The 12,332-nt window shown below is 33.0% G+C and overlaps 1 protein-coding gene across 1 annotated transcript in view; it reads left to right on the top strand.

The window, feature by feature from the left end:
* Positions 1-12,332, top strand: part of ADAM2 (ADAM metallopeptidase domain 2) — a 146,439-nt gene that overhangs the window by 7,478 nt on the left and 126,629 nt on the right. The window contains exon 4 of the mRNA XM_040453573.1: positions 9,075-9,153. Coding sequence (XP_040309507.1) covers positions 9,075-9,153 — 79 coding nt within the window. The remainder of the gene's footprint in view (positions 1-9,074; positions 9,154-12,332) is intronic.

Here is a 12,332-nt window from a genome sequence, read left to right as displayed (position 1 = left end):
CTGCCCTGGTTTGTATTCCCACCAAGATAGTGTAAGAGAGCTCCCCTTTCTCCTCATCCTTGCCAACATCTGTTGTTTCCTGTGTTGTTAATTTTAGACATTCTGGAAGGTATGAGGTGATATCTGATTGTAGTTTTGATTTGTATTTCCCTGATGACTGGTGATGTTGGGCATCTTTTCATGTGTCTGTTAGCCATCTGTATCATCATTAGTTGTATTGTATATGCTGTACCTTTTTGTCCTAATGTAAAAATGACAGCTTATGAATAGCAGTAGATTTCTTAAGGTCTGTCTTTTTTATATTAGGAAAAAAAGTATAACATATACAATACAACTAATGATGATATAATCGATGAATTGCATATTACACACCCTACAATTAAGACTCTTCTTTTCTCACATACAAGCAAAGTACACTTAAATAAAAACCTTCACATAGTAAACACAAAATCTTTTAAAAAGCAACCACTTTCTTAATGACTAGCATGATAAAATTAGAATATAATTACAAATGTTTAATCAAAGAACCAGCTTTTGGAGAATTAAGTCACAGTCACCAAATAAGTCTTGGCTCAGAAAAATTCAAAATATTGTTGTAAAATGTCAAGAAAGTAGTCATAAACAGAACCTAACTTTTTAGATATGATCAAATCTATAATCGAAGTAAATGCAAAACTTTCATTGTAGTTTTTCATTGTATATGCAACAGATGAGAATATAGTGAATAATACTAGGTTGCAGAGGAGACAGAATAAAGTGCGGCCAAGGAACCCCTGCTGGTGGAGTCCTGAAGCCTTCAGTGACCACTGTTACTGGTGTGTCTCAATCCTGACAGCTCCTACTCATGGTATCTTGGTAACTAGTTGGTTTCAGACTTAGCCAACAGTTTATATAGAAACAAAGTGGTATCAATTGCACTCTCAACAGCCTATGAGGCTTTGACTGTGTAAAGAGCTGGCAGCAATTTGTGCCTTGTCACATCAACTTGGCAATCCCCTAGGGGTCAAATGAAATTAGAACGCCAATTTTATCACATTGCTCAAAGGTATTCTTGCCAAACTCAAGAATGGATCTAGATGAGCATATTGAGAGTAATACTACAGGCACCACATGTTTTATTGTGCCTTCACACATACTGCATTTTTACAAATTGAAGGCTTTTGTGGCAACCTTATGGTAAGTAAGGGGTTTTATAGATGTTTCTGCTTCATTCCTGGTGGGTCCATTTAGCTGGCTCCAATGTTTGTATTGTTTATCATCTCAGAGTTTCAGCAATGATGGGGCAATTTGTAATCCATTCCACATTTGCATGAGATGTAGTTTAGGGTTTTTGTTTTTGCATGTGATGCTGTTTCTGCCATGGTCAAGATTGGGTAGCTTCATTCTGTCCATTGTCTACAGACAGCAGGTATTGATTCTTTCTCCTTCTGTTTACAAATTTCTGAGGATATTTCTAGCTCTATGCTCTTTACTGGAAAGCCCACACTGTGTTTCATGCTAGAGACCAGAGGCTATTTAACCTTCCATACCTAAGGTACAATTCTGGTCCAGATTCTGACCTAGTTTGCAGTGTCACCTGCTTACTTTTTTAACTGCAGAACTAGTCTTTGTTTTCACTTCTTTGACCATTCTGTTTAAAGCAAAAGTCAGTCCACCTTTTGCAAAGGGCTAGATAGTAAACATTTTAGAGTGAACTCCGTATGGTCTCTCTTGCAACCACTGAATTCTGTCATTGTGAAAGTTGGCATAGAAGATTTGAAAATAGATAGACATAGCTATATTCTAATATCACTTTATATTTAAAAGTGGTGGGGGGTAACTGGGTGGCTCAGTCAGTGAAGTGTCTAAGTCTCAATTTTGGCTCAGCTCATGATCTCATGGTTCGTGGGTTCAAGCCCCACTGTCAAAGCAGAGCCTGCTTGGGATCTTCCCTCTCCCTCTCTCTTGGCCCCTCCCCTGCTTATGCTGTCTTTCAAAATAATTTTTTTAAAAAAGAAAAGAAACGTGGTGGGCAGGTTTTGGCCTATAGGGCATTGTCAACCCACTTTATTGTTTAAAGTGTAGTGCTATATTAAAAAATGTATTAGTATCGTCAATCAGTCATTTCTGTGTATTGATAGTGGAAATGGAGATAGGAGATTGGATCTTCTGTCTTTCACAAAAGTCACTACCAATTGCCTTTTAATTGTTGTTTTAATATTTGTTGTTGTATAATATATTAAGTATAAATCAAAATAGATAAAATGTATTTGTGCAGTTAAATGAATAATTATGAAGTCATGTATACACATTGACTGTATTCTAGAAGCTATACAGTATTTGTAACTACTTTCAAGATTGTTGTGATAACCATTTCCTTGATTTTATTTAATTATCCTAAGCAATATATTTCTATTTGTTTTGAATTCTAAATAAATGAATCTAAATTACTGAATAGTATTCAATTTCATGATTATACAACAATTTATCCTGCTATTTTAGACATTCCATTTTTTCTATTGTGGAGATATTAAAATATTCAAATATGAAAACTCTTACATATGTGTTCTTTGGCACATGTGCACAAGATTTTCTGGATATACAACTAAGGATAGTCTGTATTGTTAAAATAGAGGCATTGTAATAATTATTAAACAATTTTCCTAAAGCATTATACTACTTTATATGCCCCTCTGAATTGCATATTTTATTAATAATGGGAGATCTTTTAAGTTTTCAATAACTGTTGATTATGTGATGTTTATTATATGTATCTCTCTAAATGCAAATAAGTCTGGATACTTTTTTAAAAATATATCAGTTGGCTATCTGGATTTTCTTCTTTGTTAAGCACCTATGGAAGATATTTATACTTTTACAAAAGAGCTTTCTAATCTAACCTTTTCTTTCCTATTTTTAGGAATTCTTTTGATTTTTTTGCCCAGAAGTCTTTAGTTCATGATGTGTTTTTCAAATAACTTCTCCTACTCTATGCCTTCTGTTTTCACACTTAAGGTATTTTAGTAAAGAGAATTTTTCCTTTATTTAAATTATAGTTTTATCTTGTATAAAAAATCCCCCTTTACGCCAAGGCCATGACTAAATGTTACACAGTCCTAAAATATTTTTAGTTTTGCCTTTCATATTTATGTCTTTATTCTACAAGAAATTGACTTTAGAGCATGCTCTGAGATAGATGAGTAATTTAGTTTTTGGTATGACTTTTTGATGTCAATTTTATTAAATCTTATATATATATATATATATATCTATATCTGTGATGACTGCTGTATATATTACGTATATGTGGATATATATGTATTACTGACCTCTGTATTAAAATTTTTGCTCAATTTATCTCTTTGTAATAAATATTGATAGCTTAAAGTCAAGGTCCTTCTGTCTTTTCTTTAGTACTTTTCATTTTCATATATTTTAGAATCAACTCTTCCACAAAGAAATGTCCGGGGTATTGATTCTTTGAATCTACACAGCACTTTGGGAAGAACTAATCATTTTACAATAAAATACCAAAAAAAACCCACAAAAAGACAAAACCCAACAACATCGCAAAAAACAAAACACAGGGAAGTATTTCTCTGTGTATGACATGGTATATCTGTCCATTTATTCAGATTTTAATAGTACTTAATATATTTTTATGACATTCTCCTTAAAGATTTTGCAAATTTATTTGCATTTTCTTTTTAAGTATTTCACACTTTTGAGGCTATTGAAAAAGTCACATTTGAAAAACTTCAGATTCTAAATGTGTTTCTTGTGTATGGGAATACAATTGATCCTTATATAGTAAATATACATCAGCAAACACCGAATTCTCTGGAAGCTCAAAAAAATAATCTGTCTTTAGATACATTTATAATTCTATCATCTGATAAAGGCAGTTTTGTTTCTTTATTTCTAATGCATAGGAGTTTTATTTATTTTCTTAGTTTTTTACTGGGTACAGGGAACCACAAGCATAATACAATAGTAAATAGAAGCTGAGGCAGAGTACCTTATTTTCTTGTTCACTAGGTCAAATAGAATGATTTCAGTGTTCATAATTAAAGATGATATTTTGATTGTCATAAAGACATTCACTCCATTCTTTGCTATTTCCATAGCTAATGGATGTTAAATTTATCAATTCTGCATCTGTTTATGAACATATATTATTTAATCTGTTATTGTAATTGACTTTCTAATATTAAATTGATCCTTATTCCAGGAATGCATCCTACCAGGTTTTAACTTATTATTTAATCAACTGCATTCATTAATATTTTATTTAGAATTATTTTATGTCCAAATATAATTAAGATTGGTCTATGTACAAATTACACTGGGTTGTATAACTGAAAGGACTGAAAAAATTTATTACCATAACAATTCACATGTACTTCAAAAAGGATACACTGCACCACAACAGTAGGAAGAAGGAAAGAAGAAAGCTAGGGCAATATTAGGGAGGTCCCATAGTTGCACAGAAGGTGGTTTGACTCTAAATCACTGACAAAAACCAAAATATGTACAAGATATATCATTCTCATGAAATCCAAGGTTCAAGTTAACTGTTGGGTTGCTTTGATCCCACTGGTTACAGACTCAAAATGAAGACAAATGTATGTAGACAGTTAATCTGTATCTTTTCAATAACATCATGGAAAGCTGATTCAGACCTTTAGGGGAGTTTGTTTTTTTTTGTTTGTTTGTTTGTTTGTTTGTTTGTTTTTTTACTCTAAACAGAATATTTTAATTTACTAATCAATCTGTTTTATTTGCTTCTTGGTAAGGGTCCCTCCCATGGATCCAAGCATCCTTAGAAATAGGTATAAGTCTACCACTGACCAGCTGTGAGTGAACCCTCTGGTTATAGCTTGTAATTACAACTTATAATGATCTTTTCTCGTATTATCTTTTCACTTTCTATCCCATCTCTTTCTGGTCCCTGAAATGGTGAATGTTTGGTACTCTTCACCAGTAAAACTAACTTCACCTGGAGTTCCGTTGTGTAGAGATGTTTTTGACTATTAATCTAATGTCTCTAACGGTACTATGATTATGCAGATTTTTCTGCTCTTTGAGTCTGTTTTTACACATTATATTTTTCTAGGTATTCATTTATTTAAATTTAACTTCAATTTATGGTATGCAGTTGGTCATAGTATCCTCTTACTTTTTCAAAGACTGGTATTTTTAAGGTCAGTCACCCTCTTGCATTTTAATATCATTTCATCTTTTTTTCTTTTTTCTTTGACACATCTCACCATTACTTTGCTAATTTAATAACTTTTTTCATGAACTAATTTTTATGTTATCATCCACATTATATGATTTTTGTATTATTGCTTTGCTTTTACTTTTTTTGTGTGTTAATTTTGATCTATGTTTATAGCTCCCTCAAATGAATTCTAAGTTGATTATTCATCAACCATTTAAATTTTCTAGTTTAAAATTTTAAGGCTAACTTTTTTCTCCAAATATTGCTTAGCTGCCCCTTACATCTTTGGCTGTGTAGAATTTTCTCTGGTTGACTATTAGCAAACATTTTCAAGTTTATATTACATTTCTTCTTTGGTCCATGAATTATTTCATTATCTCTAAATATCAATATATGTGGCAGTTTTCTAGTTATTATTTCTAGTAATTTTTGAACACAAAATATTCTTTGATTTCAATCCTTTAAAAGTTGAGACTAACTTTGTGATGTAATATATATTCAATTTTTGTAATTATCCTATATGTACTAAAAAATAGTATATATTCCATAATCACTTGTTCTAGTGTTCTTTTTGAATCATAAAATTCTTTCATATTCAACATTGATTTTTCTATTTGTTGTATTATTTAGTAATATATATGTGTTAAAATCTTCCACAATGATTTTCAAATTTTAAAGTTTCCTTATGTGAATTTTGAATTACATTTTTGAGATTATAATTTCAAAATTGTATAAATTTTGAGTGTGAATACAATTTTAATATTATGATGTGGCTATTTTTTAGTAATTAGTTTTTCTTAAATTTTATCTGGTGTATGTATAGTTACACTATCTGTTGTTTAGTATTTGTAAACTACATTTTTTCTATCATTTTCTTTCCATTTTTATTCAGTCTATTTTTTTTTTTAATTTTTTTTTTTTCAACATTTATTTATTTTTCGGACAGAGAGAGACAGAGCATGAACGGGGGAGGGGCAGAGAGAGAGGGAGACACAGAATCGGAAACAGGCTCCAGGCTCCGAGCCATCAGCCCAGAGCCTGACGCGGGGCTCGAACTCACGGACCGTGAGATGGTGACCTGGCTGAAGTCGGACGCTTAACCGACTGCGCCACCCAGGCGCCCCTATTCAGTCTATTTTTTATTGAGTGTGAAATTCTTTCTTTTAATGCAGTCCAAATTATCATTTTTTACTTTGTAGGTATTATTCTTTTCATATTTTAAAATAAATCATTGTTTACATACAGTCATACATCCAATCTACTATTTTCTTTCAATGGTTTTTATTGTTTTCATTTTCATAGTTAACTCTAAATTCATCCAGAATTGATATTTATGTGTTTTGTGAACATAAAGGTGAAGACTTAATTATTTTTCATATTAGCATCCTATGGAATCAGAAAAGGCCATTGAGAAGAAAACACAACCTCTCTTCACTGTACTATAATCAATGTCATAAATCAAATGACTATTTATGAGGGGGGTCTCTTTATTGATACCTTTTTTCTCTTCTGCTAGTTTATATGTTTATTCTTGAGCATTATTTGTCTAATGAGATACCATACCATACTAATTACAATGACTTTATAATAGTTCTTGATGTCCAGCCTTGTTCAACAGTTTTAAGATGCATTGCTTTTCCTGATCCTTTGATTTTCCATTTAGTTTTTGAAATAATTTTATTATTTTTCTTTTGTGCATTTTATTTTATATTCTTTTTTCTTTTGTGTTCATTTTAATGAATCTACTATTTTATACCGTTTCCCCTCAATTAAATTCTTTTTTATACATTCTTTTTCTATTCTTTCATTTGTTTCTCTAGATTAACATATTAATCTCTGAGTTATTGAATCTAATATGCATTATTACTTTTATCAGTTACCCTATATTGTCAGATCATTAAACCTTTCAATTCCATCTTCCTTCTTCTATGTTTTCATTATTTTTTCAGATATTATAATCCTCCATACTTTTAAACCCCAATGAGATATTATAATTATTTTTTGCACAATCAATATTCTTTTATATTTAATCACAAGTTTACTCACAAATTTGCTCTTCATTTATTCCGACATTTCCATTTCTATGTGCACTTAATTTCTATATCTCAGGAATTCTCCATATTTTTGTTGCAAGTCTGCTGGTTTTTAATTATATTGGTTTATTTCAGTGTTAAATTTTTACCTAAACCTACTCTTAAAAATTTTTTTTTGCTGGAATAAATTCTAGGATGACATTTTAAAAATGACTTTAGCCTTTTAAAACTGTCATTCTGTTATCTTCTGACTTTCTTCATATTTATTGACAAGGTAGTTGTCAATCATGTTGCTGTTTCTTTAAAGGTAACATCTTTTTTTTTCTTTTTCCTCTTAATACTTTGAAGGTTTTATTTTAGTTTTCATTAGTCCTTAAAAACATCAGATGTGATTTTTCTTTGCTTTTATCATGCCTGAATTAAATAGAGCTTATTGATTCTGTATCATTGATTTAAAAAATATATATTTGCTTTTATTTTCAGAGACTTTAAGTTTAGCTCTTTGACCACTCCACACAATTTCAAACATTGGCAAAAGATTTTACAGGAAGAGAAGCTATGTATTTGATACACCTCAAAATCTCAGTACTTTCATTCTAGGAGTACCTGACACGAGGGGTTCTGCCTGTTTCTAGACATCCCAGTAGCTTTCTCCTTGACCAAACATGGACATGTAGCTTTTTTTTTCCTTCAACTCAGAATTTATGTGTTTCCTGGAGCCCCACCCCACTGTGGGTCATATTCTTTTTTGGTATGACAAAAATGCGAAAAATTTTGCTCTGATTGTCAGTGGTTTGGCTCCTTGAACTTTTACGTCAACAAATCCAAACTGCTATGGCAGTCAAAAATCTTTATATTATGCTTATTAGGAAAATAAAAATGGGATATCTACATTTACTGTTTGTCTTTATAGGGCATATTCTTCCCACATTTACAAATAATATATTGAAATTTGAGATCTCCATCTAATTTGTTGAATTCTTGCCACATTAATTCACTATTTACTGACCATTTGCTATTTTACAGATATTCTTCTAAGTGCTTCAGATGAACTGGTAAACCAAATTGACAAGAATCTGCTTATATTGTTATCAAATGAAACTAATAATGATATAAGAAATGAGTGGATTAGGATTAATGTTAGAAGGTGACAAATGTGTAAGCAAAAATAAAGAGCAAAGTTAGAAGTATTGTTTGGAAATCCTATGTTTTGATACTAGGAAAGGGCATTTAAGAAATAAACTTGCCAAGATAAGCCTCACTAAGGGAATATGTAAGCAAACACTTGAAACAGATGAGACAATGAGCTATATTGAAGAATATCCCAGGAAGGGGCAACAACTAGTACAAATACCCTGAGACAAAACTTGCCTATCGTGTTTTAAAAAACAGCCTAGAGGGGGCGCCTGGGTGGCTCAGTCGGTTAAGCTCCGACTTTGGCTCAGGTCATGAGCTCATGGTTCGTGGTTTCGAGCCTGGTGTCAGGCTCTGTGCTGACAGCTCAGAGCCTGTAGCATGCTTCAGATTCTGTGTCTCCCTCTCTCTCTGCCCCTCCCCTGCTCACGCACGCTGTCTCTCTCTGTCTCTCAAAAATTAATAAATATTAAAAAAAAATTAAAAACAGCCTAGAGGACAGTGTGAAGGTGAGTAAAGAAAGGTCTGGATACCAGGGTTTTTGAGTAAAATTAGAACAAAGTGCATGTTTTCAGGAATCTCTCTCTATTTCCACCCTGACTCTGTTTACCTACCTGTCTATAATAAATACAATGGAATACATATCAAAATAGAAGCTTAGGAAACAAATTTCCCATTAAATACTTTATATCTTTATTTTACAGGGCTTTTTTACCTCGTAATTTTAGAGTTTATGGTTATAATGGCACAGGAAGTATGAAGCCTCTTGAACAACAGTTTCAGGTATTACTTCTACTGTCTGTTTACCTTTATTATGTGACTTTCTACGATCACCTTACTTAGGGTTCACATGTCAGAAAACAAAGGGTTGGAGTTATGTTTTGTTTTAAAATAAATTTAACCATTTACTTTTGATGATGCTGTAACTGAACTAGCATGAGTTTGCTCCTTGGTGAGTTACAGATAGAGACTATACCAGGTGGTGATGTCACACAAGGTAAACTTTATTTGCAACAAATAAAATCACAAAGACTAGCTTCCAAAGCCCAAGCAGGAGTGAGCAGTTTCTTTTTATTTAGGATTTAGGATGACTATTTAGAAAGGGGAGCTTTGCCATCACATCTAAAGGCGGGCATAAGGTTGTGCAGGCGTCCTGACAAAACATGCCTTATACACGCATTTTGTGCTATGTTAATGAAGGTTGTGCTCCTCCTAGGGTGGAGATTTTCACATTAAAATGAAACAGAAGTAAATGTTGGACAAGAGAAAGGGACTGTGGGCATGCTCAGAGAGCCAGTATAAAGTGGATGGGGGCTTTTTCTCTTAACTTGAGTAAAGAGTGCAGGGTCTTGCTTATTTATTTTATTTTTTAAACTTTATTTAAATCAAAGTTAGCATATAGTGTAATAATTATTTCAGGAGTAGAATGTAGTGATTCATCACTTAGAAATAACACCCAGTGCTCATCCCAAAAAAGTGCCCTCCTTAATGCCCATCACCCATTTAGCCCATTTCCCATCCACCTCCCCTCAAGCAACCCTCAGTTTGTTCTCTGTATTTAAGAATCTTTTATGGTTTGTCTCCCTCTTTGTTTGTATGTTATTTTTATTTCCCTTTCCCTTTCCCGAGGTTCATCTATTGTGGTTCTTAAATTCCACATATGAGTGAAGTCATAGGATATTTGTCTTTCTCTGACTAATTTTTCTTAGCATAATATCCTCTAGTTCCATTGACATTGTAGCAAATCGCAAGATTTCATTCTTTATGATTGCCAAGTAATATTCCATTCTTTTAATCACTGAGTAATATTCCATCATATATATACCACATCTTCTTTATCCATTCATCCATTGATGGACATTTAGGCTCTTTCCATAATTTGACTACTGTTGATAGTGCTGCTATAAACATTGGGGTGTATGTTTGAATCAATGTTTTTGTCTCCTTTGGATAAATACCTAGTAATGCAATTGCTAGGTTGTAGGGTAGTTCTATTTTTAATTTTTCTGAGGAACCTCCATACTGTTTTCCAGAGTGGTTGCACCAGTTTGCATTCCCACCAGCAGTGCAAAAGAGTTTCCCTTTCTCCACATCCTTGCCAACATCTGTTGTTGCCTGAGTTGTTAATTTTAGCCATTCTGAGTGGTGTGAGGTGGTATCTCATTGTGGTTTTGATTTGTACTTCCCTGATGATAAGCAATGTTGAGCATTTTTTTCATGTGTCTGTTGGCCATCTGAATGTCTTCTTTGGAAAAGTGTCTATTTATATCTTTTGTCCATTTCTTCACTACATTATTTGCTTTTTGGGTGTTGAGTTTGATAAGTTCTTTATAGATTTTGGATACTAACCCTTTATCTGATTTGTTATTTGCAAATATCTTCTCCCATTTCTATTGGTTGCCTTTTAGTTTTGCTGATTTTTTCCTTCACTGTGCAGAAGTTTTTATCTTAATGAGGTCCCAGTTGTTCATTTTTGCTTTTGTTTATCTTGTCTCCAGAGATGTGTTAAGTAAGACCTTGTTGCGGCCAAAGTCAAAGAGGTTTTTGCCTGCTTTTTCCTCTAAAATTTTGATGGCTTCCAGTCTTGTGTTTAGATCTTTCATCCATTTTGAGTTTATTTTTGTGAATGGTGTAAGAATGTGGTCTGGTTTCATTCTTCTGCATGTCGTTGAAACAGGGAGAAATAGAAAATTTGAACAGACCCATAACTAGCAAAGAAATTGAATTAGTTATAAATACCTCCCCAAAAATAAGAGTCCAGGGTCAGATGGCTTTTCAGGGGAATTCTACCAAACGTTTACAGAGGAGCTAACACCTATTCTTTTGACGTTGTTCCAAAAAATAGAAATGGAAGGAGAACTTCCAAACTCATCCTATGAGGCCAACATTACCTTGATTCCAAAACCAGACAAAGACCCCACTAAACTACAGACCAATTTCCCTGATGGATATGGATGCAAAAATTATGAACAAGATACTAGCCAACTGGATTGAACAATGCATTAAAAGAATTATTTACCACAATCAAGTGGGATTTAAACCTGGGATGCAAGACTGGTTCAATATCTGCAAATCAATTAATGTGATACATCATATTAATGAAAGAAGGACAAGAACCACATGATCCTCTCAATAGATGCAGAGAAAGCATTTCAGCAAAATACAACATTCTTTCTTGATAAAAACCCTCAAGAAAGTAGGGATAGAAGGGTAGTACCTCAAGATCATAAAAGCAATATACAAGAGACCCACCACTAATATCATCCTCAATGGGGAAAAACTGGGAGCTTTCCTTCTAAGGTCAGGAAAATACAGGGATGTACATTCGTGCCACTGTTATTCAACATAGTATTGGAAATCCTAGCCTCAGCAATCAGAAAACATAAAGGAATAAAAGTCATCCAAATCAGCAAGGAGGAAGTCAAACTTTAACTCTTTGCAGACAACATGATACTGTGTATAGAAAACCCAAAAGATTCCACCAAAAACCTGCTACAACTGATCCAGGAATTCATCAAAGTAGCAGGTACCACAGATTCATGTCTCTGATATGATTAGGCTGTTTCCTGACCTGGTAGAGACTGTTAGTTTTTTTCATTTCCTTTGTTCCCTTAAAACCCTGAACTGCTGACTTTTTTGCATTGTTTTGTGATTCTGATACCACCTAAGAAGATCTAGGAGAAGTGTGCTTGGGCAAATAGAGCTGGTAAAGCATTGATCACAGAAAATAGCTGGGGCCTAAAATGACTTCTCTTGTGTCTCAAAAACTACGTCTCATATTTCTTTCTGGGGACCCCTAACTTTCTTCTTACAATGTGTCTCAAGTTAGCTCTATTACACAGATGGTGAACCAAACCAAAAATGTTTATGATGTTTTTAAGCTATTATTTCATGATGATTTATATGTATGTGCTTATGTACATGTAGCAATATATTGTGAAATACTTAAAATGAGTTGAATC

This window comes from Herpailurus yagouaroundi, unplaced genomic scaffold (assembly GCF_014898765.1).
Source record: "Herpailurus yagouaroundi ecotype Mexico unplaced genomic scaffold, PumYag 28, whole genome shotgun sequence".
In the NCBI taxonomy this organism is placed as follows: domain Eukaryota; kingdom Metazoa; phylum Chordata; class Mammalia; order Carnivora; family Felidae; genus Herpailurus; species Herpailurus yagouaroundi.
Note: the sequence above shows the minus strand (reverse complement) of the source record. Positions and strands in the feature narration are given on the sequence as shown.